Source organism: Dreissena polymorpha, chromosome 4 (genome assembly GCF_020536995.1).
Source record: "Dreissena polymorpha isolate Duluth1 chromosome 4, UMN_Dpol_1.0, whole genome shotgun sequence".
In the NCBI taxonomy this organism is placed as follows: Eukaryota; Metazoa; Mollusca; class Bivalvia; order Myida; family Dreissenidae; genus Dreissena; species Dreissena polymorpha.
In genome coordinates, this window is record NC_068358.1 from 75,801,183 (window position 1) to 75,828,749 (window position 27,567).

The following is a 27,567-nucleotide window of genomic DNA, read 5'->3' on the forward strand; positions in this document are numbered from 1 at the left end:
TATCAGGTTACAGGTTATTTAGACTATACATCAAAGCAAGAGATTAGTTGAGCATAGACAGGCTCTGGTCATAAACGGAACATCGATGGAAAAATCCATGGACCCTAAGGTTGGACTAATTTTCACACAAGGGCTGTAGAATGCGCAATCTTGGTTAGAAGTCCAATAGACTTGTTTCACACAAAACATGTAAGCTTTGGTGAAGATCTTTTGGTTGCCATGCCAAGTTCCTCGTTGAAAAAATTCTTTGAACAACTGATGATGCATCTTGCCTTGTTTTTATCAGCACTTGCTATTGGCTTCAGGAAATGTAGTAAAATGTTGACAACACAGTTATGAAGCCAGCCAACACATTAGGACACCATGAGCACTTCATGCTCTGGTGAGCTTAAAAATTTATTTTAATATATGCTTTTTAATAAATGCTTTTTAATATATGCTTTTTCTTCTTCATAGTTTCTCATATTTTCAGAAAATTGAGATTTAAAGATAAGATTAAATTGCAAATGCTTTTTGAATACCACTCCAGGTTGAATCTGTGAAAAGGTTGAATTAATAAACAGTATTTGGTTTTATACACTTGCGTGAAATGCATGCTTAGTTCTTATTTCAACATAATTATGCGCAGAATCTTATAAGGTATACAGCAAATACATAACATTCAAATAATTTATTGCCAAGCATTGTGTCATACATAATAATCATAATATTCACATCAACCCTCTCCAAATGTGATTACTACAGAGCACATGAAACATTCATAGCGACACTTTTTTTGGTCTGCATTAAATGCTGGTACAGTTGTTCAATAAGTGAACGTTTATTCTTTATACATACAAATTTGTATTAGAATCTACAATCAATAATAATTTATTCAGTAACAATACAGTACTTAACTAGAAATGGCGCGGCAGAGGCCGACGCGTATCCCCACGCCGCATGTTTGACCCAAGGGCGCCCCAGGGTTGATCATGGGGCCATGCATAGTTGAGATTGACTGTATTGTCATAAGAGAAGTTCAGTATCAATTAGAAGTGAATGGGTGTAAAAATAAAGAAGTTATAGTAAAAGGCAATTTTGGGAGGGTGTGGCCTATGTGGGCGGGGTGCCCCAGGGTTGGTAATGGGGCCATGCATAGTTGAGATTGACCGTATTGTCATAAGAGAGGTTCAGTATCAATTTGAAGTGAATCAGTGTATTAATGAAGAAATTATAGTAAAAGGCAATTTTGGGCGGGTGTGGTCTATGTGGGCGTGGCGCCCCAGGGTTGGCAACGGGGCCATGCATAGTTGAGTTTGACCGTTTTGTCATAAGAGAGGTTCAGTATCAATTTGAAGTGAATCAGTGTAGAAATGAAGAAGTTAATGTAAAATAACCTAAATTTTTTTTATAGTAAATGGATTTTTTTGGTGGGTGTGGCCTATGTGGGCGGGCGCCCCAGGGTTGGGATTGGGGCCATGCATAGTTGAGATTGACCCTAATGTCATAACAAAAGTTCAGTATCAATTTGAAGTGAATCCGTGTAGAAATGAAAAAATTATAGTAAATGGAAATTTTTGGTGGGTGTGGCCTATGTGGGCGGGGCGCCCCAGGGTTGGGAATGGGGCCATGCATGGTTGAGATTGACCGTATTGTCATAGGTGAGGTCCAGTATCAATTTGAAGTGAATCGGTGTAGAAATAAAGAAGTAAATGTAAAATAACCTAAAAAAATGAGTGATAATTTCTGACGCGGCCCCACCCCAACCCCTATAACTTTTGACCCAGGGGTCAGATCAAAATTCCAAATAGTGCACCGTCGCACATATGCTCATAGCTACCATGTGTGTAAATTTCAAGGTTCTAGTGCTTTTAGTGTAGGAGGAGATAGTGGCCAGGACGGACGGACGGACAGACGGACGGACAGACGGACGGACGGACGGACGGCGGAGATCACCACAATATCCCCACCTTTTTTTCAAAAAGCGTGGGGATAACAACTTTTAACTGGGCAATAACAAACAATTTATTGCTATTATGACAATGAGATCATAATATAATAAGATTATGCTCAAACTACTCAAATTATTTAAATATTTTAATATCTTTTGCAACAAGGCGTTACACGTTTTCTTTGCATTGCCATCTTAGACAATGCATAAAACACCTGTGGGCACTATTAAATATAGTACCTTACAGTTGAACACTATCACAGCAGAAAGATAGGGTTAATAAAATGCAGGAAAATGCCTTTTTATCTACAGAAAAGCTGTTTAGCCATGTTCTTCATTGATACATTCATTCACCAGTTTTCTCAAGTTTGGATTCTCCATAGCAGCAGCTATTCGTTCCTTATCATTAATCTGTTTGTTAACTGAAATAAATTGTTAACATGATATAAACAGTCAATCGCTCCAATAATGTTAGAGGAATGACCTTTTGTATTTTCTGAACTAGCAAGGCCCACTTCAAACAAATGATTCACCTTTTGGGAAAGCTGGGCTTAATGCATGTGCATAAAGTGTTGTCCCTGATAAGCCTGTGCAGTGTAATCATGCTTACCAGGGGCAACAACTTCTGGGTAAAATGGATTTTGGCTAGGAGACTTTCTTTAAAAAGAAAACACCATAAAAGCAAAGTGTTGTCCCAGATACGCCTGTGTGGACTGCACAGGCTAATAAGGGACAACACTATGCATATTTGTTTCCCAGAGCAGTGGTGATTTATGGTGATCTAGGTACTCTTATTACAATAAGTTTTAACCCTTTGCATGCTGGGAAATTTGTCGTCTGCTAAAATGTCGTCTGCTGAATTTCTAAAATTAGCATTTTCTTCGCTTTTTTTTCAAAGAATACTATCAGAATAGCAAACAGTTTGGATCCAGATGAGACGCCACGTTCTGTGGCGTCTCATCTGGATCCAAACTGTTTGCAAAGGCCTTCAAAATTCGGTTCCCGCACTGAAAGAGTTAAGTGATAGATCTTGGATTCACCTATCAACTTATGTGTTATGAAAATACTGGTACTAACTTTATGTTATCTGAATGCAAAGAATGGATAAAGAATATCAAAGCTTTTTTGTAAAGATTTAAATTCAACCATTCAAAAGGAGATTTAATATATAAGCAGAATAACTATACATGAATATTGACTGGTCTATATGGACCTATAGTTTACAATTTCTAGGAGTACTCACTCTCATCTGCTGTGTCGTGACTTCCTTCTTTAATAAAAATGTCCAGCTGAAAAACATTGCCCATCATAAAACCTTCACTAGTATCCCTTGAGCTTTCAACAATGAGAACATCACCTATTTACATAATGTTGTAAATAATTGAACAAGTCTTTTGCCTTTAAAAATATAAGTTTTGCATGTTAATGATAAAAAAAAACTATAACTGTTACAATTTCTTGCTTACTTTGTTGTTTTTTTCAAAAAGACGCACATGTACAATAAAGTAACTATGGTAATATAAATCTTATTCACAAAAAGCATAAGGTCCAAATGTCCATTTACCTTGTGTTTATTTGGAAGCTCTGTCAACAACTTCTGACGCAAACACAACCCTGATAAAAAAAACACTTCCTTTAAAAGAAATTAAATTTACATTAAACAGTTTAAACATACTCTGAATTTAATATAAGTAAATGTGTCAAAAATCAAAAATGTTAAAGTGATATTATGGGCATTTTTCACTGTTGAACTGAGCTGAAAAGAATTAACAGGTCAAAAGCGTTAGTTAAAATGTGGTAACTGACCAATTATCTGCAACTCATTTTGCTACCAGTTGTTTATAAAAAATATATATTATATTTGATATTTTACATGACTGTCCCAGTCCTCTAAGCCGAGAAGAACTGTCTTTTGATTAGGATCGGAGTTAGTGTTTGTGTGTCGTATGAATAGATATTGTTTCAGGAAATTAAAATGATCCGTAAAACAAAATTGTGTCTTTGTGTCATATAAAGGAATCTGCACTAAAACTAAATTTTGATTCACATCGTACATGCATGATCAGTTGTCAAACGAAAGTACGATTGATATTCAAATGCATTATTTTTCTCTTTCCAGGATATTGCTTTAGTGTGTTCATGCTGCATTAACAAATATAACTGTTTACGAAGTGAAAACACCAAAAATAAACAACGGTTGCAATAGACACCTATAAACATAGCATATACTGTTTGATGCGCATAATATCACTTTAAGACACAACACTAAATTTTATCACTTTTGACTTGTTTTTTATTTAAATATAACATTTAATAAATAATTCCATTGGACCATTGACCTGAAAGTCAATGAGATACCATTGCAGGTTTGTGCTGACCATTTGCAGCAAGTTAATGTAAAATAGCCTTACAAATGAGTTTTAGTCTGGACAAGGTTTGAGATCATACCAATAATTGCATTCCTTAATGCAGCCAAATGTGTTAGGGCATAAAAATGGCAATTTATTCAACCATTACAATTAATAACAATTTTACAAGACATTATATTACGGTTATACCTCTGAGTCAGTGAGTGTATCACAATGCATGTACTTAAAATATCAACCACATATTAGAACATACATCGAATATAGTATTACCAATCAGCGAAGCCAACGAACAATGTGGTACAGTAGGAACAAAAATGATCTTCACGTGAATGGTATCTTCTGAGAATTGCTGCACAAGCACATTAGATTCTTGTATAACATTAAGTTCTTCCAGTGTTTGAGGTTTCTCTGGATCCCGTATGTCTTTTATTAAATCTGAAATAAGCAGTTTGTAACTCATATGTTTAACTGTTTATTATTTCTGATAATCAAGTACATTGCTATACATAGTTACTATGAAAGAGTCCATGAAATTCAGTGGCATTATTGGTACACGAAGAATACCACTTGATGCTGCTTTACACACACGCTTTTGATATCACTCAACACAAATCATATTCAATAGAGGTTTAATCATATGCCTAGTGTTGCAGGTCGTGACAATAACTGAAATAACATAGGGTTAGTTGCTGTTAAGTTGCTTTTACCCATGTTTTAAACATGTAGTTTGACATAAATAAAGACTGCGTAACAAAGGTCACCTTTTGTACTTATAATGGAATAAGTCGTATACTTATAACATTACTTTATGCCTCAGTCACAAATAATCCGGTCGCCGGCCGATGTGTCCGATCTCCAGGCATCGGGAAGACTGGACACGTCGGAGCCGTCCGCCGTCCGATGAGTGACAAAGTTTAAAACCTCAGTCACAAATAGACCCCGATCACCGTCCGATCAGCGGCCGACGGTTTTTTCCGCTCATCGGGCTTGCGCCGGCCGATGATCGCACGCACATCGGGTCATTTTGTAGCATCGGGCGGCTTCCGGAATTTTTTTTTATATCACAGTTTGTTTTACCCGACATCGGGCCCGGGAAGGAAAGTTGAGATCGCAAAAAGATCGGCCGATCAACGAACGGTTATCGCCCGGCGTGCGCCCGACATCGGATTCATCGTACGTGTATCATAACGAGCATCGTTCGGCATCCGTCGGGCATCGTGCGGAGGCCCTCCGGCAATCAGACGGTCGCCGGCCGATGTAAATGCCTCTGGGAAATACCTTTACTTTTGCCGATACACGTTCAATGAATCCGATGTCGGGCGATCGCCGGACGATACCCGTGCGTTGAACGTCCGACCTTGTTTCGATCTCAACTCGATTCCTTCCCGGGCCCGACGTCGGGTAAAATTTTAAGTGAGACTCAAATTGAATTCGGACGTCGCCCAATGCTACAAATTGCCCCGGTTTCCGTGCGATCATCTGCCGGTCGCCAGCCCGATGAGCGGAAAAATACGTCGGCCGCTGATCGGACGGTGATCGGTGTCAAATTGTGACTGAGGAAACTGTACATGGAGCACTTTTAATAACTTCTAAAGAGAGTTAAGTTTTTTAAATTAATTATATCCGTTGCCATATTAGCAGAGTATCTTTCAGCTGTTTGCTATTAACTTAATATTGAAAACATGACATTATTCTAAACTATTAAACATCCATTCTCAGTGCTAAATTCTGTTTAAAAGAATTAACAGTAAAATGAAAATACCATTAAACTAGCATTTATGAAGTACACAAATTATTCTTAAGGCATGAGATTATCTACAAACAGATGCATGCTGATGGAAATATTTATAAATTCATTATTTTGTATCAATATATAAATCTACCAATGTATTATCACTCCACATAAAGAGCATAATGTTTCATATGTGTATTCCTTTGTCCCCCACCAGACCACAAATATATCCATGTCGTTATACTCAAAAAGATGCTATAAGTGCCCATGTCATGCTGAATGGTCTTTTTTAATCTGATCTAAAACAACAGTCATGATGACAAAGTAAATATATTTAAATTCAACATAGGACTGCAGATGTAATTTTTTAAATAATATTAAGTCTAGGGAATGGATAACATTGATTAAGACAAAAAAACATTTATCTTGAGGATAAATGTGTTCGACTAATGTGTGTGTTGCCTGAATATTGATAGTGAACTATTTTACACAAAACTGGGAACCAAACACTTTTTCAAACAGCAAAGTCACTGAGTACAATACTAAAAACTAGCATGTACATATAAGCATCATCAGAGTACAGGGTGTTAAACTATGAGCTAAACAGGTAAGTGGTACACAATTAATTAAGTGAACTGTTAACCAATTATGTAGTACAAAACATGTACATTTTGGATTTTGTCCTGGGGCATTTCACATTATAACAAGTAAACAAGCAATATATATTATAGTGACCAAATCATTCTTTTGGTAGCAGTTTACTGTTTAGTATTCACAAAGTAATCATAATTGTATTTAAAATGTCTTTTAGAAATTGAATGATTTCTGCACATTTTTATAGCATTAGTGAAGGTAGCTTGGTCATTGTCTGGTGGGATACTACTTTCCCCAAGTATTCTCAAGTATACTTAAATGTACCCCGGGTACCGTAAAAATACAGGGTTATATTCAGCGCTTCCGTTAGCTTTTAAAAGTTGGAAGTCCAGACTTCCAAGCCTTAAATTTTGGACATAAATTTTGAAGTACCACTTTTATTTCATAATTTTTATAGACCCTACCGATTGTGATATCGATAGGTACAATCATGTTCAGAAGGTCTATAAATAAACATATTATATTAATAGATCTTTGCAAGTTCCAACTCTATACATTACCTGATAATCCAGTTATTACGATTTCTATTTTCAAAACCAAAATATGGCCAATATTGACGATGAATGTTTTAAAGAATTTCATACACACAAAAGTCCTCCATTTTACACAAGTGCATATAAAATTTGAATTTTGGATTGGGGAATTCCCATTGAAAATGCGTGAATCACATGACGCAATTTGAGAGCATCGAGAAACGTTCATATTTAGTAATAACAACAAATAAACGACTGAATTAAAAATGTTACATGTACCTCCTTTCAGAAAAGTTTGTGAAAGTGAACGTGAATTTCTGAGAATAAAAACATGACTTTCTTTAAATTGTACCGAGTTCACTTCATTCAGGATTGGGATTGGTAGACCTATACGTATGCAAAGTTCGGCAATCTCAAGACACGTTATTTACCTACTAATTGCATTATGTGTTATGACCATTGGTATAACAAAATACATGTACATTATTCAATTTAAGTACTTTCAAATGCTTATAATAAAATATGTTGTACGAAATCATTTCCAGAATTCATTTTTCATGTCACTTGAACAGAAAATAACAACATTTTGGGAAAAAGGGTAAGCACTCTTCTTTGATGTTACCATAAACAGTTTCACGCAGTATCTGAAGATCTGACTGAGAGATCCTTTCATAATCTGGTTCCTCAGGCTCATGCTGATTTTTGCCCTTTACCATCTTGTCATGTAGCGACTCTATGGGGCTGTCATGAGGTATCTCAATGTTTACATATGATCCCGTGTCTGTACTGGAATGACCTGAGATCTTTTTCAATAAACCGGTAATGGCGTTCATCGGGAAATACTTGGTGTTTGTGTTTCAATATTATAAACAGTAAGGTTTGTGGACCGGTTTGTGTCGTATTTTTATTATTTTTGATGAGTATGCTTATTGTCCTTCTTTTGAAGATGTACGAGGTTAATGGCCACTATGTGTACGACATGTTTATACACAATCACCCAATCTCCACACATTGTTGTCGTTCCTTGCTCTCACCAGGGACCTGGTCCTTGCTCTCACATACAATCTCCTAATCTCCACGCATAGTTATCCCCACGCTTTTCGGAGAAAAAGTGGTGATTATGTGGTTATCTCCGCCGTCTGTCCGTCCGTCCGTCCTGGCCACTATCTCCTCTTACACTATTAGCACTAGAACCTTGAAACTTAAACACATGGTAGCTATGAGCATATGCGCGACAGTGCACTATTTGGAATTTTGATCTGACACTTGGGTCAAAAGTTATGGGGGTTGGGGTGGAGATTTTTACTCACTTTTTTAGGTTATTTTACATTTCTTCATTTCTACATCGATTTACTACAAATAGGTACTGAACATCTCTTATGACAATACGGTCAATCTCAACTATGCATGGCCCAATTACCAACTCTATGGTGCCCATGGGTACAAACATGCGGCGTGGGGATACGCTACGGCCTCTGTCGCGCCATGTTGTATCTGTATCTGTATCTGTGTAGTCTTCACCGCCAAAGATGGCGAACCCCAGTGGTTGCTGGGAGTACAAGTCCAAAGTATAAATATAACACCTTCACCACACTAGTTCCTATATACATGGTTTCACAAGTATATCACAAGGTACATATATATATACACATCACGGTCATTGCACAGTTTTCACAGGTGTATCGTACAGTACACATATATACACACGGGTTATTACAGACGTTGGGGACATGGACCACATGTTATTTTTTTCACACGTACATCACAGGGTTCGTATATAAACACATCAGTCATTACAAACACTGAACAAGTATCTAGACCGCATGCCATGCAACCAAGAAGTCCTCAGTTTCCAGACAGTTCTTTATAAAGCCTATATCTTGTAGTATGTAAGTGGAAGAATAGTCTTCGTATATGAAATTCTAACATACGTGTTTTGTCTCTATATGAAGGAAGGTTTGGGACTATGATTGACCAGTCAATGAGGGTTTGGGCTAGTAGAGCAGGGGAGGTAACTTGTTTGGTGAGATCCATAGATTCCAGTAAATTCCAGATTTGGCACATAACTGGGGCTCTTACCTGTTCCAATGCAGAGCAGTGTAACAGGAAGTGTTCGACTGTTGCATCTTCCACTTTACAGTTCGGGCACACTGCGCTTATGGCATACTGGTTGAAGCGGCATCTATTTACTTGGAGTACGTAAGTGCCGGTGAGTAGCCTGAATCTTGTAGGCAGTCGAGTTACCTCTAGTGCTGAGGAGCATCCAACTTGTATCAAAGGATGAAATTTGCCAGGTGAATATTGAATGTTCATGTATTTCAAAGAGGAATATGTGCGGGCGATCCTATCGATATATTCTTTCCAATAATTCACTACCGTTTTATGTACCTTTAATCTCCATTGGGATTTATTAAGAGGGTTTTGCAGATAATCATCAACATCTCCTAGGTCATATTTTACAAGGAGAGGGAGCACACAGTTTATCCATGATGAGGATTTTCCTGATTTCACAGAAAGTTGTCGTACCACAATTTGGCGTTCAATACTAGACTCCTTTTGGCCACATATATTGTTGAAAAAGTTTAAAATTTTCAAATGATATATTGCTTCAATTGGTAAAAGTCCTGTAAGGATAAGCACGCAGGGATCTGCAGCGTTATTTGGCAGAGAAAGTATCTGTTTAATAGTTTTCCTTTGAAATAGGTCCAGTTGTTTGATGTGAGTACTCTTTGGTGTGAATATTTCTATGCCGTAGGTGAGCATAGGAAGAACAAATGACTTATAAAGATCCAGCATTGATTTATGGTCCAGACCATTGTGACCGTGCAGCCCGGCTCCAAGGAGACTGTATAGAGCACGTCTTGCCTTTGAGATGTTCCCTTCTACGTTCACTTCAGCTGTTTCACAGACAGACGTCGTTCTTGTTATACCTAAATGGACGGAGGTATCGACATGATTAAGGTTAATTTCACCCAGTTTGAAGCATTCACTTTTAGGGATTGTTGTTCTTTTGGAAGGTTTGATATTTAAGGCCACATTCTTTGTGGGTTGAAGAAGGTAACGTTCTTCATTTGCAAATGATAGGGACATGTTTATCATTAGCTGTACATCTGTGTGGTCTCTACCCATTAAACATACATCATCTGTGCACGCTGAGCTATTAGCGAGTACGGTGCCAATACGCCCACCTCGTCCGGTGTCGGCTAACCTATCCAGTAAAGGATTGACGTAGAGCTTGTAGAGGTCCGTGGAGAGGATCCCTCCCTGACGTATTCCTTGTGATATATCGAAGGAACCACTTATTTGGGACCTATACTTAACCACACTGGATGAGTTTCATGCAAGGATTTCAAGAGGAGCCAATGACCGTCGTTTATACCTGCATGGTAAAGTCTGCGTAGAAGTTGGGAGTGGTCGACCACGTCGAACGCTGACTTGGCGTCTAAGAACACCACATGAGCAGAGGTTTTTAGGTCTGTACACTCGCGATAGTACTCTTCCAGGATAAAGGCAGCATTTAACGGGGAGGACCCTGACGTGAAGCCTCGTTGTGAAGCGTTTTGCACTTTTAAAATACAGTCTTGAATTCTATTTCTTAAAATTGTCTCTATAATTTTGCACAGAGTAGGTAGTACTGTTATTCCTCTGTAGTTCCCTACTTCAGATGGGACACCTTTCTTTTTAAAGACCGGGGTTAGGATGCCTCTTTTCAAACAGGTATGAATTTCTCGGTTATTGAAGATAATGTTGATGATTTCAAGAATACTAGTTCTTAAACTGTCCGGGCCAAATACAACGTGCTCTATGTTAATACCAAAAATATCCGCCGCTTTACCTTTATGAATTGTTTTCAGGGCTTTTGTCAGTTCAGCAAATGTCACAGGAATCACAGGTGAGTTGGAGACGATATTGGTGATTGCGGATATCTCACATTGAACTTGACTGTGATAGGTTTTATCAAAATCAGTGTCGTCTGAGTGTTGTGCTAAGTGCTCGAAGTGTGCTTTGAACCCCGCGAGAATACCATCTGTTCCTGAGTAGAGTGTTTCTCCTACATATAGATCTTCAACCACTTGTTTCAGGGATCCTCTCTGTTTATTAATCAGTTTATAAAATAGTTTCTTGTCACATGATCTAGAGTTCATAATTTCTTGTTTCTCATCGCTCAATTTCTTAGCGGCACTAACCCTACATAGTCGCCTAAATTCTTTCTTGGCGCTCTTTCTTTCAATGAATGTTTGGTCACACGGGTCATTCTTACTACCATTCGCTTTCCATAGTTTGTTTATTATTCTGAGATTCTTTAAGGATTGAGATATTTCATTGTTCCATATTGCTAATTTGAGTTTAGTGTTTCTTGGTTTTTTCCTTTCTCCCTGTACTTCATGAGCTGCATGGCACATAATATTACAAATTTCAGTAACTGACTTTTCTATCGGTTGATTAATACGCGATCCACAATTATTGAACTTTGAAGCAACGAGATCAGCATAATTTTGTTTATCAATTTTGTCCCATTTTACACTTTTCATAATAGTTAATTTAGCCTTAGTACAGTCTCCTGATGGTTTTGCTGTAAGCTCAAGTTTTATAATAACTGTGATTGGCACATGGTCAGAGACGTTTGACACTATTGGGAGAACTTCTTTATTTCTGTGTATAAAGTGGTTAGAGTTTGTCGCTAGAAAGTAATCTATTTCAGATTCAGACGCCCCACTTGGATGGAAGAACGTAGAGCCTACACATGTATATTCCAGTTGAAATTCGTCTATAAAATTGTCAATATAGGATCTTCTTCTTTCGGAATTTTGCGTTCTAAGGTCTATATTTAGGTCGCCGCCGCCCATTTCTAGTTGTCTTTCCTTGCTCTCGCATACAATCTCTCAATCTTAACGCAGAGTTGTCGTTCCATGGTCTCACATACAATCTCTACCGTCGCAAGAAAATCCCACCATTTGGTTCACAGGTACTTGAAAAAAATGGTTCCTTATAAATATAATAAGATTATATGTAAGGCCAAAAAATCAAGTGCCTGTGCTTTGGTAGGATTTGTTTGTTTTTGTGTATGTATTGTATTATGAAAAGTAGCAATCTCTTGCACGACGGTTACATTACATTCACCTCTGTGTTGGGCTCAGAACGGACTATTGTTATGAAAGCGTCTCATTCATATCATCAAAGACCTATAGATATGTATTCTATCATTGTGTCACACCGGTCTTACTGACAATAACGTAGTGACGTCACCATTTATGTATAGAATGTGTATTCTATAGGTCTTTGATGTCATAGATCATTCCAAGCGTTCATCATTGAGGTTACAGTATACTAAACAATCTCTTGCACGACGGTTACATTGCATTCACTGCATTAAAGAAAACCATCTCATACCATGATATCTTATATCCGTCTTAATTCATTATTATAAAATTGATAAGTTTTTTTGATGTTAAGAAACCAACATACATACACACTTGTCTAAGCAATTCCTAACGTCACTCAATAAAAATTATGTTCAATTGTTTACATTTGTGAAGTGCGTGGAATGATTTTTATCTGCGTAAAAGGGCAATAAAATAGTTCCAAATAGTTGCATTAAAAATCGCAAGTTTTTGCACGATTTATCGTACATTTAAGTCATATTTCTTAATTTAATGCATGCGATCTTAAATATCCAATCAAATATATATTGAATGCGTTTGTTCGGTTTTACCTATTTTATAGGCAAAATGGCAAGCTGAGCATTTCGCAGAGTTGAATGTGAGAGCAAGGAATGACAACTCTGCGTGGAGATTGGAAAAGTAGTATAATTTTCTTTTATATTTTGAAAATAGTGTATAAGGTTAGGTTAATAATAAAATAATTAAAATACCTACATTTAAAAAAAAAGAAAAAGAAATTGTAAAATGATTGTACCACGTGGCCCGGCTATTATAGTGTGGTTGGTTATGAAGATAGGGACTTGATCCAGCTATGCTGATTCCAGTAAAATCTCTTCGCGGTGGTTGACAATCTCCACACAGAGTTGTCGTTACATGCTCTAACATACACTCCCAATCTAAATCAAACCGCTGAAGGCACTGAAGTTCTTCTTCTTCTTCTGATACAACACTCCTTCTCAATAGAAGATTTTGTGCCGGTGCCTATTGGTTAAGTGGATAGAACTATACAAAAGGTGCTCACGTATTAGTTAAAAATTATTTACATTGTAAATGAACACTGAAGTTGTGCGCTATTGCATACTCTTAAACGCAACTCATTTTTCAAAATAAGTTATAGCTTTTTAAATCGCAAGTTTGAAATGAACACTAGCCATTCAAATTTATAAAGAGTGTGTCTTAACGCACCAGCCGAGATGTGTGTGCACTGTTAATCATCATGTTTAGGTTTTAGAGACAACTTAAACCAAATAACAGGTCCCTTTTTTGACGTTCTGAAAGCATAAAAGGTATGATGAAAATGGTATAATCAGAACCAAATATAAAAGAAAATGTTCAATCACCATCATATTAAATGAATTTTGTTGGACTATCAAATATGTATTACTTGTTGTATCACAAGAGAAATCAACTTCAACTTTTCATAAGTAGTCAGATCTCACGGGAGATGCAGTGCACAATACTAATTATTAATTCTTCACTATTTCTAGATTCATAGGCTATGGCAAGCGGTTCGACGCATAATCCCAAGAAACTAGGTTTCTCATGAGAACCTAGGTTCTCACAATGAAAACCTAGGTTCTCACAATGAAAACCTAGGTTCTCATGAGAACCTAGGTTTTCAAATGAGAACCTAGGTTCTCATGAAAACCTAGGTTCTCATGTGAAAACTTGAAGCCATGTGCAATCTTCAAGCGAGAACCTAGGTTCCCATTCTGAGAACCTTGGTTCTCATGAGAAACCTAGTTTCTTGGGATAATGCGTCGAACCGCAAGAAACTAGGTTTCTATTGAGAACCTAGGTTCTCATTCTGAGAACCTAGGTTCTCATGAGAACCTAGGTTTTCAAATGAGAACCTAGGTTCTCATGAAAACCTAGGTTCTCATGTGAAAACTTGAAGCCATGTGCAATCTTCAAGCGAGAACCTAGGTTCCCATTCTGAGAACCTTGGTTCTCATGAGAAACCTAGTTTCTTGGGATAATGCGTCGAACCGCAAGAAACTAGGTTTCTATTGAGAACCTAGGTTCTCATTCTGAGAACCTAGGTTCTCATGAGAACCTAGGTTTTCAAATGAGAACCTAGGGTTCTCATGAAAACCTAGGTTCTCATTTGAAAACTTGGGTTCTCATGAGAACCTAGGTTCTCGCTTGAAGATTGCACATGGCTTCAAGAACCAAAGTTTTCAAATGAGAACCTAGGTTTTCATGAGCACCTAGGTTCTCATTTGAAAACCTGTTCTCATGTGAAAACCTAGGTTCTCATGAGAATGAGAACCTAGGTTCTCGCTTGAAGATTGCACATGGCTTTAAGAACCCAAGTTTTCAAATGAGAACCGGGGTTTTCATGAGAACCTAGGTTCTCATTTGAAAACCTAGGTTTTCATGAGAACCTAGGTTCTCATTTGAAAACCTAGGTTCTCATGAGAACATAGGTTCTCATTCTGAGAACATAGGTTCTCATGAGAAACCTAGTTTCTTGGGGTTATGCGTCGAACCGCTTGCCATAATAGGCCTTTGTTCATTTATTACTTTTAAGCTATGGATGGAGCATTTATTGTAAACTACATGTAAACTTAATTATACAATTCCGTATGAAAACACGATTAATGGAAACTGTGTATACTTATATATAAGTGATTAATTGCTGTGGTATAGTAATATAGTTGCAGATACTAGCACGCCTAATATTGTTTTATTTATGTCGCATTATAAACTGTTGCATTTTGCCCGTTTGATGCTGTGCATGAATGGCTTTCTTGCACATAATACATTTGACGATAGTTGGACCTACATTAGATGACAGACGATGTCAGTTCTCTTATAATAAAACATGTTCTCGCGCGTGACGGATGTGAACATAAACTTGAATATGTGTGGGAAAAAGAAACGTTGCTTTATCCTACAACTTGTATCCATTTGTGTGCTTATTGCGATAACATTTACTTTAGGCAATCGATATTGCATTGGTTGTGAAATCATATATAAGTCTACTGGAACTTATGTGAACAGCACATATACTAGTAAAACGTCCTCTAACGACTCTCTATTAAATGCAATTGAGGAGGTTTTACTTGAAAATATCGAGATCAAATATGAACAAATGCAATTTGACGATTTCCAATTGCATTCCAAGCGTTCGAATTTGGATCTGTACAGAAATATCAGCAACATTGATGGTATTTAATAAACTTTATTCAGTTTATACTAAATCATTTTTTATCATAAATTTAATGCTTATGTTGGAACTATTTATTCCAAAGTTTTTTTTACAAGTAATTAACATCAGGATAGCTATTGGATTACGAGTTGGTTGGGGTTTATTGTGAAGTTATAGCTCTTATTATTGACTGCAGTCATAATGCAGTTATAGATGCTTGTAAACACCATAAAAACACCGCCACCGTCATCAACAACAAAATCAACAACAAAAAGCTCACTGACGTTAATTAATACTACTACGTTTGATGTTGGAAACACATTCATGAGTTATCTAATTTAACTGAAAATTCGACCGATTTTTAAAACTTGGTTTGTAGTTTAAAAACTTGCAAATCGTCATCCTTATTATAATAACAAATCCATTGTCAATTCCATTAAATTTCAGAGGTAATGTTTTTTTTTCTTTTTTTTTTGTTTTGAATATACCACCATACAATTACTGGAAACTAATCGATTTTGCGTTATTAAATTTACAAAACGGAGTGTTTTTATCACCAATTGCTTATCCATTATATTTATATTGTTTCACGAAAGCCTTAATGTCGCATAGTAATCTGCTCGAGTCAAATTAAGTGCTGTGTTTCAGTATTGGTACAAGATAAGTATTGATGCAAAGCATCAAAGGCCGTCGGGAATTTCAGTGTAAATGGCACTCAATGAAGTTACATGGAACGATTTTTTTTCTACTGTAAATATTAATATATTGGCCGATTATTTTAAACAAAATAGAAAAAGATACTGGCATATAACCATTATCTATGATTTTGTGTTATAACCCCCAAATTACCAATATCTATGATGTTGTGTTATAACACCCAAATAACCATTATCTATGATTTTGTGTTGTAACCCCCAAACAGTTCATAGTTCATTTTATTTACATTGGTTTCCTTTTTTTACTGGCATCCGTGTGCAGTTTTCATTAATGGAACAGAACTGTGTAGGTTTTAAAAAATCTGCTTCATCTTGTAAGCGTACTTTAATATTTTTCTCAACTTCAAGGGGAGATGATTCTGAACTTATTCTTACGTTGATCATTTACGATAAAGGTTGAGTACTCATTGATATGAAAACACTGTAAAAGTTTTAATGTGTTAACGAACCCCCCCCCCCCCCCCAATCCTCTCACACATATATTTCCTGGGCATAATAAAAACAAAAAATGGTTACAATAAAACAGCATATTTATTTAAACTAAAATGTCTACATCAAAACAAAAAGTTAACATAGAACACAAATAAAATAATTTTATTCTACTGGGGCTCGAACCTTGAGCCTCTCACATGTGAAGCGAGCGTGTAACCACTACACTACGGAACCGCTTGCAAAATCACCTTCTAACTAAGATATTAATAAGCTATTAATAGTCGGTTTAAATGTAAACCCGGAAGTTTAAACGCTGGATAGTGAGCGGGGTTAAAAGTCCATACCAAAGGGTCCATACCACTGGCAAGATACGGGTCAGGCCAGCGGCCTTCTATATGTGGTTCTTAAAAAGAACCTGTAGCAGGACTTGATAGTAATGAGACTGGGGTGCTGTGATGGTGCTCCTCATTGATAAGCGTCTGCTTCCTTTATCAAGACTCATTATAACAATTATTAATACGTGTCGCGCTTCGCGCTCTATAGCCTTTATTAGTAATTAGGTGGTTGCTAGGATAGTGGAACAAAGAAGTTTTGTTTTTATACAAAACCAGAAAGTTTCACCGGTTCGCGTATTTGCCCAGTCCCTGTGATCTTTTATTATTGCCCAGTCCCTGTGATCAGTTATTAATTAAAAGAATTAGCTTTGCATTATTGGCAATAAAGGTTGTAGTAAATGTAATAGGCACAAATGCAGTACTTATTTACACTAATTTACACAAAAAATCACCACTATGCAAGATATTCTGACAACAAAAATATATACATTGATCCGTAAAATAACTTCTCCCATAAGCGAAAAAAAACGTATTACATACTAGTCGCCGCACTTCAGTGTGACGCAAATAAAGCAGAATATATATCTTTTTTTTGTACTTGTCAAAATGCAAATGTACAAAGTCTTGCACTTTTTATAAATTATTTGAACGTTTTACACGACTGCAGTGATGCGCTTTGCGATTAATTGTGAGTTATTCGGCTTTGCTGTGCAAGATTGGTTTGACCTAGATTACTTGCGATAGTAATATGCATCGGGAACACTGACCAACAAACACGTGACCAGTTCATGTAATTGCTAACATTCGGGTGTTTTCGCAAATTAAACTCTGACTGGTCTGCAAATGAACTTGTTACAGTAATGCACAACATTTGCTTACAGGCATGTGTTAAGTCAATGAATCAATAAGTAATCCCGAAATAAACATTATAGCACATAAAAGATAATTCGAATATATTCTTAGTACCAATATTGTATATTAATAAATTATAATGCATTTTTTTCATATAAAAATATGAGCTAGTCATAAGTATCGTAGTAAAGGAGGTCTGGCGACTTTACACCAAGAATTTAATAAACAAAGCTATACATCAACCGTATTATTTATTGTGCAAGGTTATAAATAAATACAATTACAAAATAATGCAAAAGATGAATCTTTTACATTAAGATGCCAAACATGTTATAGGTATTATGATTGGCATTGGTTTTCTGTGTGTTTTATATACACGATCGAAAGTGAAAGAGGTGCATAAATACAACCATAAAATGAAGCCCTCTATAAAGCAAATTCCAATAAACTAATTTAATGTAATGCTTACTTTCTTTGACATTGCGTACATTATAAATTAATTGATAAAATTGATGAATTTTAACGTCAACTGAAAAAAACTTCTTCCGAAATGATTTCAAATGAACTTTATGAAATAAATATTATGAAACCCCTAACTTCTGATTATGACTTGTTTATGAGTGATCAGTATCTAAAAAATTATTATAAATGTTCAACGTTTTTAGTTTTCGTAAAATATACTTCATGTATGTCTATTTGTGTTTTAAAAAAAGTGTTTTATTTTACCAACAAGATCTACACACAATTGCAGTATGTTCCGGTTGTCCATTTCTACAAATCTTCATTTCACGTATCTTTTAATGAGATTACAGTTCACGTTAACATTTAATAGGTGAATGAAATGTGAATATGACCCTAGGTGCATCGTAATTGTCTTTTGTTTCAGGCTCAGTTGCAACGTCTACTGTATGTGGTAGCCATCAGACTATGGCATCTGGGAAGCACACGAAAATTCTGTTCCTGAATTACGACGGGGACAAAGGCGAGCTAACGGTTCAGATTCAAGTGTACAATTGGTTAAATCAGCAGAAACGTTCCGGCGGGGACGTCATATTTGTAAGGGCTATGTCAGCTGCTTCACTTCCGGGAAAATTGATTCAACCTCTGACAATAGCGGCGAGAGTCGTCGACAACGAGGATGGAACATACACGGCGTATGCGAAACCTCATTGGACAGGCTCTACAGCAGTAAAGGCCAGGATAGGTTCCAAGTTTGAAAATTGGTGTCGGAGGTTCAGAGCTATGTCGCTTTATGGCGATTCCGTCTTCTCAATACCAAACCCTCATTCAATTTTTGTTGAGTACGAAAAGAATGGACTCACTCAGACAGAACGCTGTTCTGCTACTCCTACCTTATCATTGTATAATGCAACGTGCAATTTTACAGCGCAAAATTATAACATGTCCTTTTACTGCGGTTATCCATCGAACCAAAATTTAGATTGCAGCAATACCATACTTAAAGCGATCACTAGACCTTTCCCAAAACTAAATAACGTGACCGATTCTTTAGTGGTGCCACCTTTCACTGAAATGATAACGGACACCCTCGTATTAGACGTGGCTTCAAGAACAAACATAACAACAAGCGCGGTCAAATGCAGAAATCGAGCAGCCCTCGAGACCTGGCGTGAACAGTCGCCCACGGGTCAAGGTATCAACGGCGGATGGAAGATGTTGCACTGCGTGCACCGACAATTAAGAAATCGGACCGAGATACGGCGATGCTTGTCTCGGAAACGCCTGCTCTTTCTAGGTGACTCGACAGTCAGGCAGTACTTTGATCGCTTAGTCCGGATGGTGAATAAGAGTGCGAAAATAGAAAAGAAAATGAACGGTCTGAAATATTTCGACACGACGTTGCCCATGGTAGCCGAGTGGCAGGTGCACGAGATGCCATACCACTGTGGTACCAGCGTATCCCTCTGCGTTCCGGGCTCCATAGCGGGTGCCATGATGAATGTGGCTTCCGTGTACAATGAAACTACTGATTCTGATATTGTTTTAGTTATTACGTATAATGCTCATCTGCAGAACTATCCACCAGACGTTCTTGAAAGCAGACTCAAAAGCATCATAGAGCCTCTAAAATATCTCAAACGTGTTCATCCTCGAGCCAAGGTCTTCTTTAAAGGGCCGCATCCGGTTTCCCAGGACAGAAAATGGTTCGATATTCGAATATCGCTCATGTACAGAGAAGTATTAATAAGTGCTTTGAAGGATGTCTTAAATGATGTTGTATACCTGGACACATTTTCTATAGGCATTGCTTATGATGACCTCAGCCTTCATCCCGTAAACCCAATGATGCAGGCGCAGATTGACCAATTATTTGGTTACATTTGCTAATCAAACCATTCGATGTAGCTATATACGGATTCTTTAGAACAGTATGACATGATACTTTCGTCTGTTTTATTTTGTCATTTAATGCCGATAATTGTTTTCCGCGACCGCCGACGTATGGTCACATCTGCGCCTTTATTAGTATAATATACATCAAATACTATGCTTTATATTAAGTAAGATTAATGTGTATTTGAACTAAATGGTACAAAGGACGATGTAGGGAATATGCCATTATGTTAATGTTTATAAGAAGTTTTCTCTACAGTATTCATTTAATTTCGTTAAACTTGGTTAACAACTTGCACAAGTTGCTGCTGTGTTGTTTTGTATTTAAATGTATAACTTGCCAGAAATAAAACATTACCGGATGTGTTCAAGAATTTCTCTCCTGATACTTAATCTGAAGTTTCATTTTTCATATTTATTTTGGTTTTGCATATATGTATAGGTTAAAATTTAAAAAAGGGAAAGTTGTGTCGTTGAACGGATAAATTGCGTCTTCCTCATTCAAGGTTTCACGTGGGATTTCATAAGGTCATATATTTAACCACACAGGCTTCGAAGATTAAATTATGCATTTTGAACATATTGGTATTCTGATCGTACGAACAGACAACACAGAGAATATTGCATTGGAATTTCTCTGCTTCCCGACAGAGGTTAGCAAATGAGCATCGCTATGGGAAAACAGGACTTAATGCATGTGCGTAAAGTGTCGCCCCGACTGACATTCTGCAGAGGCTATTCAGGGACGATACTTCCGCTTTTCTGGTATTTTTCGTTTAATGGAAGTCTCTTCTTAGAGAAATAAAACATTTTTTTAAAGATAGGTATAAAGATAACAGTAGGCAATCGTGTTTTAAGTGTCCAGACGTGGGTACAATTCTGTATAAATTATATTGTCCGCGGATAATTCTTCGAGCTATTAACATGCGTGTTTTGCATTAAAAATATTGAACTTCCCTTCTCAGCGTTGTTGTACGGTTTAATGATTTTAATATAGACTTAATGTGTCGTCCATGTACTTGCCAAGAGTTAAATAAACGTTGTTTATTGTTGTACATCCCGATCTTAACTATATGCTATTATTTTTAAATTGTTAACCTGTTTTGCATGACTAAGGTGCAATTTTGTTTGACAGACACATGCAAGAATGCATAAAAGTTGCATTCATTTTTCATCAGATAAATTGTACAAAGTAAGATTTGTATTATAATATGTAGTTTGCTTGTTATTCATCAATAAAAAAGCCGGTGAATATTTGTTCAAGTTGTTCTTTTTGATGTTCATACAATACCATAGAATACCGTAGAATCGTTGCTTGGTTCGTTACTAAAGATCTGGATCCGTTTAAATATTATCTAATAAAATATCTAATGACACAATGTATTTTTAAAATAATTTTTTAGGTTAAATAAGGACTTTACATCTTTATGTGAAATTGACCTTTGAAGTGGTGAGACGGGTATTAGATCTACAATTGACATATCGTCTTGTGATGGTTGTCGTTTGTTCTAAGTTCTTTCAAAATCAATCCATATATGGCAAAGGTATTACTGATTTTTCAAGATAGTTTATGGCCCCACTTGACATTTGACCTAACAGCGTTAACTTGACCCTTTTGGTTCGGTGTTAGGTTTGAACTTATGGTGATTGACTTTAGCGCTAAGTTATTTCGAAACGCATAATTAAGTGGTTTTATGGCGAAGTTAAATATTTGACCTCTAAGAGTTACCTTGACTTTTGAAGTCAGGAGACGGATGTATCACGCAACACACCGTCTTATATTGGTGATATTTTGTCGTAAGTTATTTCAAAATCCATAAACTTAAAGCAAATTTATGAATGAGAAAGTGTTTCTTAAGTTGTTTATGACTAAAGTTTATCTGTGGTCTCTAAGTGTAAGATTGACCATAACACAGGCTAATTTGAGACGATATTTCCCGCCTAAACTAGATTTTTGCAAAAAAGCTTCTTCATGTAAACGAAAAATACCGTAAAAGCGGACTGCACATGCTAATCGTGGACGGCGCTTCACATTTAGCTCAGTTTTCACAGAACGAGTCGCATATCATCTACAAACAAAAAAGATATGATTTGCGTAATCGAATATTTCCTAAACATGTCAGTTAGGTTAATGTACACCGGCCCAAGTCAAAGGCCACAATTGACATGACGCCTTATCTATGATCACTCCGCCCACTAGAATTGATCCACCAATCAGCGATCGATTAATCGGGCGCACTCGTTAGCAACGACCTGTCCGCCATTTTCTAGACAAGCTACATGTTTAGGTTCACTTTTATTCCAACGAGTTTCTTTTGTTTTCCTCTTAAAAAAACGATTAAAAATTGTTAAACGGTGTCAATGGGGATTATGTAACTCGGACAATCGATATCCTGAAAGATTAGTTGGTGACATTTAATTTATATCGTTTCCAAAGCCGAAAAGAGATCTTGAGAAGTGTAAGAGATGTATAAGTACATGCGGTCGTCACCACGAACAACTGAACGTCAACACTGTCAAAGCCAATTATTAATATATTTTTATCGGATATACTAGCAGATTTAAATAGTTTATGTTATCGATCTGATTATCACATAATATTTCACTTTTTTAATAGTTTAATCAGTTACTAGGTCAGAAGCGAGGTTCATCTGCATTACTTAAAGAGAAATAAAACCCAGCATGAAGCCTAATTCATGCTGTGTTTTATTACTCTGATAGTAATGCACTTAATTGACATCATACATGTTATTTGAAGGTGACATGTGATATATTATCTTATTAACGGTATCTACACATTTGCAATCATGTGGTGTCACCAATAAACGCTTTTAATCCACACTAGGAGCTCGAATGCATAGATCTCATTTTTTAAACGAGTTTCGTTTATTTTGTTCGGATTAAAAAACGGAAATGAAATATGGCAAAAACGGTGTAAAAAAGGTTAATGCAACTCTTATATTTGGTATCCAGAAAGATAAGTTAGATGAATTAAATTTATACCATTTCCAACGCGGCAATGCGGTCTTGACAAGAGCGAGTGGAAGCTTCAAGAATTACCGAGATCCCCTTTATAGAACATTAATTTATTTCACAAACTTGAAATGTCATATAAGCAATAACTTAGCATTATTAAGTATGTATTATGTCACGTGTGCATGTAAAATAATTGAGAATTTTGGTACCCAATTCGTGTAACTTTACGAAATCCCCGTTAAAAATCACGTTTCTGTGTGTGTCAGAAACAAGTGAAAACCATTTTGTTATTATTTTAATAAAGACGTATCGATAAATTCTATTGTAAAAGAGTTATTATTACTGAAATCAGTTAACCAATAAATGCGGTAACTTCGGGGAAGTCGGTACCTGCGCGAGCGTCTGATATTGGTAGCCTTATTAATCTATAATAGCCTGACCGTATTCCATTTCGTACAACGCTAATTTTATATCAGACAATGTCCAAACTTACTGTGTTGTTTTTTCGCTTTAAATTTTAGTGATTTATAAATGTCCCATAAGCAATGTTTAATATGATTAATATCACTTTTATACGCAATAACATGTGGGATTGAGGTACCCACCCGGCGTCAGAAAGCGCGTAAAACTTCACCGAATTCCCAGTTATAAAGCGCTATTTCGTGTCAAATACACGGGTAGGGGGGAATGTTTCGGGTAAATACCGGTGAAGTGTTAATTTATTGCAAATACCACCATTACACGTTCGATTTCGGTAAGCGCGCAAGCGTTTGAGAGCGTGTTTAATGTACCGATTTACCCGTTATAAATAGCTGATGTTCTCTTTAATCGTATATTTTTTGCATTTGCAGAATAACTAAATGGCATCAACCCCTTTACAAGTGTAATATGGTGTTAAACAAGTATATAACATCATCCGGAATATCGCGTAAATCTATATGCAGTCTATAGGCAAAGAAGCCATTTTGATGTTAGCTTGTCTAGGTTTTCTTCCCGCTGAGCCACGTGCTTAAGTGGGCGGAGCGATCACTGATAAGGCGTCATGTCAATTAAGACTCCGAAATTCAGACAAGCAGTGAAATAAGCGATTACAATTCTTCGGCAAATTTTAGCAAAGATTATGTTTCAAAATCTGGTCGGAACACACGTACATGTGTACTTGAAAAAATAAATGTCCTTACATATATAATTAAAGAATAAAATATATAAGGGCCATTTTTTATTTCAAGTACCTGTGGGTCGAAACACAGGTGGTTAGCGTGTGGATATGATAATAATTAGGAAAACAACTTCATTTTAAATATAAAAAAAATCAAATTATGGCGAAAATTCAACTACTCTGAAAAAATTAACTACCAAATATATATATATATATATATATATATATATATATATATATATATATATATATATATATATATATATATATATATATAAGGTATTCAACTCAAAATGACACGACAATAGGGTGCATCGATTTGAACTGCCATTACTTCATCAATTGTGCAGTGATTTCCACGAACTCTTTCTTATTTAACGCAGAAATGATTTTCCTTTCTGAAAATGTAAATATCTTGCAATATTTTAATTACAAATTCTGGGTCGTATTTTAAGAAATAACACGATTTAAAACCAGACCCGTACCCCCCCCCCCCCCCCCCCCCCCAGGAGTTGTCGACAATTGTGATGGTGTACCTGTGTTAATGATGGTGAAAGTAAAAGTGCGTAGTTGATGGTAAACATTTGATAAGGATTTTAATATAAAACTGTACAGGAGGTTTGAATTCAAAGAGAAAATGCTATTATCGTTATATGTCAGTCATACGTTATGATACTTTTCTCAATAACTTTTTTTATTGTAAAAGTGTGCTTTCCTTCTTCCCCAAACATCATACATTTCTGACATCTAAAGCTTTAAACATTGTTGTGAATTTCACGCCAGTGTTTAAAGCTTTAGAGTTCAAAAAGGTGCTGATTTATTTCTTATATTCCATAAATTTATATTACAAAATAAGTTTGTTAAGCATTAAAATTCACATTGAAAAGTGCCATATAAAAAAAATTCGGGCGGGGAGACCCCACCCGCACACTCCCCGGTTCGACCCCCCAGTCAAAAAATCCTGCGTACGGTCCTGACAACTCGCGTGACCTACTCGTCAACAATCTGACCCGATTCAAGTATGAAATCATATATTGCATATTGAATTGTCATCTCGATGCCTGCCAGAGATTTATTTGATCTCAAAATTGAAAATTAATGGGAAATGGAAATGAATAATAGTTACATCTAAATATAACCCTTGCAAACCGTATAGTAATCGTTAAAAAAAAGTTTTTCTTGTGTTTTTCTAATCTTTAAATATTGATATCTGATCAATAATATCTAATAAAGCGGAATAAGTCACGAAATCTGGCGCAACACTAAGTAATTGATTATCGAGTGATGCAGCCAAGAACTGCGCAGAAAAAAATGCATTCGCTTTTTTCTCAAAGATATAACTTTTGATCGTTCATCAACACAGAACACATTCAACGCCGTATATCTTTTTTTTTAATTTGTGTAAAGATGTTTCTTGTTGCAGTTTGAGTTTCGATAATACACACGTCAGTTAATCACGGGCGCCACCTCGTTTTTGAGATGCATACATGTATATAAATGAGCCAAACCTACTTCCGAGGTGGCGCTCAGGCCCGGATGTTTTGAAATTTAACGGATAATTTTACACGGTGATTATGTTTTATATGTTTTTATACATATTTCGCCTTTTTTTAATCGGCCAATAAAGTGCAATTCAGCGAAGATAAATTCATCCAAAAATGTACAGAAACATACATTCACAACCAATTTGTAAACGTGAGGACCTGTATAAGTTGTGGCATGGTAGAATTCGTAAAAGCAAAGTGATGTCCTTTTCCTGTGTGGCGAGCACATTCCCAGCCAAATAAATCGCTCATTTCATAAAAGGATTGCTTTGAATATGTGCAAGTTAATACATAAACAAAAACATCGGATTCTAGCCGATCTAATAGATGAATTTCTATTTTTTAAAGAGATGGAGCAAATGACAAGGAGTCGGCACTAAGAATATGAGGTGGCGCCAATGCATATTTATAGCTCCTTTAAAGTGACATATTTTATGTAATGGTTTCAATAATGTTTACAGGACTAAAATTTATTTTTGGAAGTTGACTACTTCAGCACATTTGAGTCGCGCGCGTTTTTCATTAGAAAAAAGTAGTTTTCTAATAATGCCTTGATGGATTGAAACGTTCGTCTTTGTAAGATAAGAACATTAAACATGTATAATACAAAATAAGTTAACGGGAAAACATCGAGCTATCTTTTTTGGAGTTGATTGTGGGAAAAACAACATATATGAGCCTAAATAAGATTTGTAGACCATAGCCTTGCAGTATATTAAGCATTTGGATTTAGGGACACAGATCAATGTTTCAAGAAGAAGTATTATCTTATATTTATTTCATGAATTATCATTCTATATACCGAAATTGCTGCCGATGAACTATTTTGATAATGTTGCGAATTAAGTCATTGGTTTTATTGTGTATTACAAATATTTGGTATTTATCGTACATTATGTTTAATTCATGTTTGTGACTTCTTAAGTGAGTTGATAACTTATATATTTAAAAAATGCATCTTATTTATTTTAGAATGTGTTTATATTCTGTAAAGATTTTGGCCTTCGTATGTACGTTGAAAAATAAAGTTAATATAACAAATAACATTATCTATCAAATGTACGTCATGTGATGATGTCATTGCGATACGACTCCTAATTGATACATACTGCATTGGCGCCACCTCCTATCATTTGCGCCATCTCCTAAGCATTCGCTCCATATCTTTTGGAAAAATGCAAAAGTGTCGTTAGCGATTTAATTGGGTTGACATATGCTCGTCACACAGTAAAAACTCATCGAAAGGCCTTTTAAAACTCCACCGTACCACAACGTGTAAAGGTTAAGTCTCACGTATTTTAATTGGGTTGAGAATGTATGTTTCTGCACATTATTGGATGAATTAATCCTCGCTTAATCCCACTATATTGCCCGATATTAAAAATAATGCGATATATGCTGAAAAATATTAATAAAACCTAATCACCATGTAATATTATCCATGAAATTTCGAACATCGGGCCTGAGCGCCACCTCGGAAGTTGCATTGGCTCATTCATTAATGCATTTCAAAAAGAGGTGGCGCCCGTGATTAGCGTTCGTGAATATAGAGGTCATTTTACAAAATATTGACATAAATATGACCATAATTAATTTGTAAAAAAATGCCGACAACGACCAACTTAGCGTTAAAATTTCTTGGTAAGTTTAAGTGTATTTATGTGTACCCGGGGTACATTTAAGTAGTACCCGAACCGACAATGACCAATCGAGCGTTACTGACC

General features: G+C 36.2%; 2 protein-coding genes across 2 annotated transcripts; one reads left to right on the plus strand and one right to left on the minus strand.

Annotated features, from left to right (window-relative positions):
* Window positions 1-655: 655 nt before the first annotated feature.
* Window positions 656-8,123, minus strand: LOC127876887 (cytosolic iron-sulfur assembly component 2A-like). Its single transcript, XM_052422396.1, has 5 exons — window positions 7,781-8,123; window positions 4,570-4,734; window positions 3,495-3,544; window positions 3,174-3,219; window positions 656-2,352 (listed from the first exon to the last, which is right to left on the minus strand). The coding sequence occupies exons 1-5, from the start codon at window positions 7,989-7,991 to the stop codon at window positions 2,252-2,254; spliced, it is 573 nt and encodes a 190-aa protein (XP_052278356.1). The 5' UTR covers window positions 7,992-8,123; the 3' UTR covers window positions 656-2,251.
* Window positions 8,124-12,075: 3,952 nt separating this feature from the next.
* LOC127876876 (NXPE family member 2-like) lies at window positions 12,076-21,421 on the plus strand. The gene is made up of 2 exons (XM_052422376.1): window positions 12,076-12,124; window positions 18,696-21,421. The coding sequence occupies exon 2, from the start codon at window positions 18,737-18,739 to the stop codon at window positions 20,156-20,158; it is 1,422 nt and encodes a 473-aa protein (XP_052278336.1). The 5' UTR covers window positions 12,076-12,124; window positions 18,696-18,736; the 3' UTR covers window positions 20,159-21,421.
* Window positions 21,422-27,567: the final 6,146 nt, after the last annotated feature.

What these genes read in the sequence shown, in the direction of transcription:
- LOC127876887 (XM_052422396.1), bottom strand. Translation starts at nt 7,991, where the DNA reads ATGAACGCCATTACCGGTTTATTGAAAAAGATCTCAGGTCATTCCAGT. An exon ending in ACTGCGTGAAACTGTTTATG is followed by an intron (nt 4,735 to 7,780) that starts GTAACATCAAAG and finishes TGCTTATTTCAG; the next exon opens with ATTTAATAAAAGACATACGG. An exon ending in TCACGACACAGCAGATGAGA is followed by an intron (nt 2,353 to 3,173) that starts GTGAGTACTCCT and finishes AATTTATTTCAG; the next exon opens with TTAACAAACAGATTAATGAT.
- LOC127876876 (XM_052422376.1), top strand. Translation starts at nt 18,737, where the DNA reads ATGGCATCTGGGAAGCACACGAAAATTCTGTTCCTGAATTACGACGGG.